The sequence below is a fragment of the Ylistrum balloti genome, unplaced genomic scaffold (genome assembly GCF_031769215.1).
Source record: "Ylistrum balloti isolate Yb309-2 unplaced genomic scaffold, AGI_CSIRO_Ybal_v1 Utg369878, whole genome shotgun sequence".
NCBI classification, from domain to species: domain Eukaryota; kingdom Metazoa; phylum Mollusca; class Bivalvia; order Pectinida; family Pectinidae; genus Ylistrum; species Ylistrum balloti.
This window is the reverse complement of record NW_026782017.1, coordinates 45,204-49,273: the sequence shown is the minus strand read 5'-3', so window position 1 is coordinate 49,273 and position 4,070 is coordinate 45,204. Positions and strand designations below refer to the sequence as shown.

General features: G+C 42.8%; 1 protein-coding gene across 1 annotated transcript; it reads left to right on the top strand.

The window, feature by feature from the left end:
* Positions 1-1,146: 1,146 nt before the first annotated feature.
* On the top strand, positions 1,147-2,787 carry LOC132546241 (protein NYNRIN-like). The gene has a single exon (XM_060209950.1). It carries the CDS (start codon positions 1,147-1,149, stop codon positions 2,785-2,787), a length of 1,641 nt encoding a protein of 546 aa, XP_060065933.1.
* The last annotated feature ends 1,283 nt before the right edge of the window (positions 2,788-4,070 follow it).

The following is a 4,070-nucleotide window of genomic DNA, read 5'->3' as shown; positions in this document are numbered from 1 at the left end:
GATACTCAGGCCATACATGTTATCATTGTTGTAACTTGTGTTAATACTCAACATTTGTACTTGAGAACGGTTGTTGCTGGTCTTTTGTATAACATAAGGATAGTACAACATAGAGGGGTAACATATTCTGGTGGCAGCGGTAAAGGATCATTCTAAGGAGAAGGACTCCGTTATCAAAGATATAACGCTCATTAGAACTGTTCAATATGTCGACGACTGAAGAAACGGAAACTGCGAAGATGACGGCAGCACAAACAAAGTTGGAAATAAGAAGACTCGAAATTCAAGCAGAGAAAGAGGAAAAAGAACGCCAAATGAACTTAGAAAAAGAAAAACTTCAAGCAGATGAAGAGGGAACGCCAAATGAATTTCGAAAGAGAAAGGATGACGATGGAAGTTGAAAGAGAAAAGATGAGAATGGACGAGAAAGGAAAGAGAACATCAAAGGGAAGTGGAAAGAGAAAAGATAAGAATGGACGCCGAAGAAAAGGAAAGAGAACATCAAAGGAAAGTGAAAGAATTGGAACTAGAGATTGAAAAAGCAAAACTTCAAAAGGAACGGTGTGAGACAAATTCTAACCCTGTGCCGTTTAGACTGAAACTTCAACCTTATAATCATACTGAAAGTGAGGATATAGTGACATTCTTATCAGAGTTTACTGCTTTATCAACACAGGCTGGATGGACAGAAGAAGTAAAAATGCTACAGCTGAGAGCCTTGTTAACAGGTGAGGCCAGAGAGGTAGCTATTCAAGCACACGGGTCATTTGAAGAACTTTGTAAAGCCCTAATGGACAGGTACGGGAAAAGGCCCTACCAATATTTCAAGCTATTACAGACAGCCCAAAGGGAACCTAAGGAAACATACAGAGGACTTATGGCAAGAATTGAACAATATCTTACTAGATTTGTGGACTCAGTAGAGGATGTCATGGAAAAATTCAAAGAGGAATATTTTCTTAGTGCATTGCCAGTGTCACAAGCACAATGGATACGCCGTAACAAAGGGTCAAGCAGTGTGGTTGAAGCCGCAGAGGATTATATTCTACCTGAACGGAATATAAACAAATCAACGCAAGGTAAAAGTATAAATGGAAAAACTTTGCCTCTGATCGGGACCAGAGAAAGGAGCAATCGAGGGAGCAAATGAAAAGTGTGCAGTGTTACAATTGTAACAAGTACGGGCACTTCGCGAGGAAATGTCCAAAAAATAGAGAAGGTAAAAATCTTGCAGGATTTTTAGTGCAACAATACACGGGAGGACTTATCCATGTCCCAGGAGAGGTCAGTGGCCGTGATATTAGTTTCGTGAAAGACACTGGGTCAGCGATGACCTTGATTAGGGAAGACCTGGTGGACCCAAGTTGTGTATTGGAGGGTCAGCAAGATACGATGTGTACAGCGACTGGACAGCCGTTTTCAGCCAAACTGGCTATCGTTGATATGGACACGCCATATTATAAGGGACACACTCAAGTCGGATTAGTGCCTGACCTTGTCGCTGAAGCCCTGTTGGGGGTAGACATAATAGAGAGACAATCAAAGGCTGTGAATGTTGTTACGCGTGCACAACTTCGTAATTACATTGCTGAAGATAGTCTAGCTGAGGACAAGGCAAAGGAATGCCATGTAAAAGTTGGAATGGACCCTGACACGGACCAAGTGGATGCCAGTAAGGGAAGTGATGTTGGACAGGCGAACGATGTGGACCTGGACCGTGGCGATGACGTTGGTGAGGACACTGACAACATCAGTGAGACTGTATCTCACAGCAATGGGGGTGATACAGTTAACATCACAACAGAGGAACCACTTGAACTTTCTGCTGTAAATGCTGAAGTGCTTAGTAAGCTTCAGCAGGAAGATCCAACTTTAGCCAACATTCGGAGAAAAGCTGCAAGTTCAGAGGAATCTGTGCAGGAAGATAGGAATGCCCTGTACTGGGAAAATGGTATTCTCCGTAGGAAATGGGAGTCTAGTGATGGAACCCAACATGGAGTCCAGGTAGTACTACCAGAGGCACTACGTCTCAATATCATTAAATTGGGACATGATAGACCACTTGCGGGACATTTAGGGATAGAAAAGACCAAAGAGCGTGTCGTTAATTCTTTCTATTGGCCAGGGATTTTTAAGGACATACAGGAATACTGTAGTACTTGTAACGTATGTCAAAAGACTGCCAGAAGACGTGGTGACGAGAAAGCTCCATTAGGACAACCACTGATCATCAGTGAGCCATTTTACAAAATATCTATGGATGTTGTTGGGCCACTGTCTCGAACAAAGGTGGGGAACAGGTTTATTCTTACCATTATGGATGACGCAACAAGGTACCCAGAGGCTTTTGCATTAAAGAATGTGGACGCAGAAACCATAGCTAACACATTGGTGGAACTGTTCAGTAGGGTAGGAGTGCCTCGTGTTATTCTGACAGACCAGGGCACAAACTTCACCTCAAAAATGATACAAGAACTCTACCGTGTGATGGGAATCAAGGGCATAACAACATCGCCATATCACCCACAGGCTAATGAGAAGGTAGAAAAATTTAATGTAACTCTCAAAGCTGTGTTAAAGAAACTCTGCACGTCAAATCAGGAAGCCTGGGACGAGCTGTTGCCATATGCATTGTTTGCATATAGGGAAGTACCCCATGAGGAAATGGGATTCTCACCATTTGAGATGCTCTATGGATGGCCGATCAGAGGGCCATTACAGATTTTAGAGCAAGCCATGACAGGCGAAGGGGAGCTTAGAAAATCTGTCATTGACCATGTTGTTTAGATGAGAGAAAAGCTCGCAATGGTTAGAGAAACAGTACAGGAAAACCTGACAATCAAACGGCAAAAGATCAAAGAGTGGTACGACAGGAACGCCACAAAACGGGAACTTCGACCTGGGGACGAGGTTTTACTATTACTACCATCAGACACGTCAAAAATGGTCGCCCAATGAAAAGGACCATATAGGGTCATAAGGAAAGTCAACAACATCAGCTATGAGGTCAATGTTGGATGACGTCGTAAACGAGTTGTTTATCATATCAACCTACTACGGAAGTACAATAGAGCTGTCCAAAACGTCATGTTTGTCGAAAAGGTTGACATCGCCGATTCTGATTTTGACAGTTCTAATTCAACATTGGAGGTAACACTGGATGTTACACTTGGCAAAATGTTAGATAAGTCACAGCGCCAAGAAATCCGTCAGCTTTGTCAAGAATACAGTGATGTCATAAATCCTGATGCGGGAAAACCATTGTTAGTTACGCAAAGCCTGAGGACAACGTGTGAGAAACCAATCCGACAACAGTCATACAGAATTCCTCAAGCCAAAAAACAAGAGGTGAAGAAATTGTTGGATGAAATGATAGAGCGTGGTTATATAACACCTTCCTCAAGTGCATACTCATCTCCAATAGTTTTGGTGGAAAAGAAGGATACTACAACTCGGCTTTGTGTGGATTACAGGAAACTCAACGACGTAACTGTATGTGACGGGTACCCAATACCCAGGGTGGACGAGATATTTGAAAAGCTAGGCAAAGCTCAATACCTCAGCACTATGGACCTAGCAAAGGGGCAGCATTCGTAACTGAATTTGGACACTTCCAATTCAAGGTAATGCCTTTTGGTATGAAAACAGTGCCTGCTACATTTGCAAGGATGATGGACAGACTGTTAGCAGGAGTAGAACATGTGGTCGCTTACTTTGATGCTATAGTGGTATACAGCGACACATGGAAGGAACACCTTGAACATATCAAGACTGTATTGCATAAACTTCAGGAAAGTGGATTAACAGTAAAGCCATCAAAATGTCAATTTGGTGAAGAGGAACTTTACTGTCTGGGACACATTGTTGGGAAAGGAAAGCTTAAACCAGATAGTCGGAAGGTTCAAGCCATGGTTGACGGCCCCCTCCCACAAACCAAAAAAGGGATTAGGTCATTTCTAGGTATGACTAGTTACTATCGGCGTTTCATTCAGGATTATGCCAAGATATCGGCTCCATTGACCAACATGCTAAGGAAAGACAAACAAAGGCAACCCAAATGGACGGATGAC

Coding starts and splice junctions, on each gene's coding strand:
- LOC132546241 (XM_060209950.1), top strand. CDS start 1,147: ATGAAAAGTGTGCAGTGTTACAATTGTAACAAGTACGGGCACTTCGCG.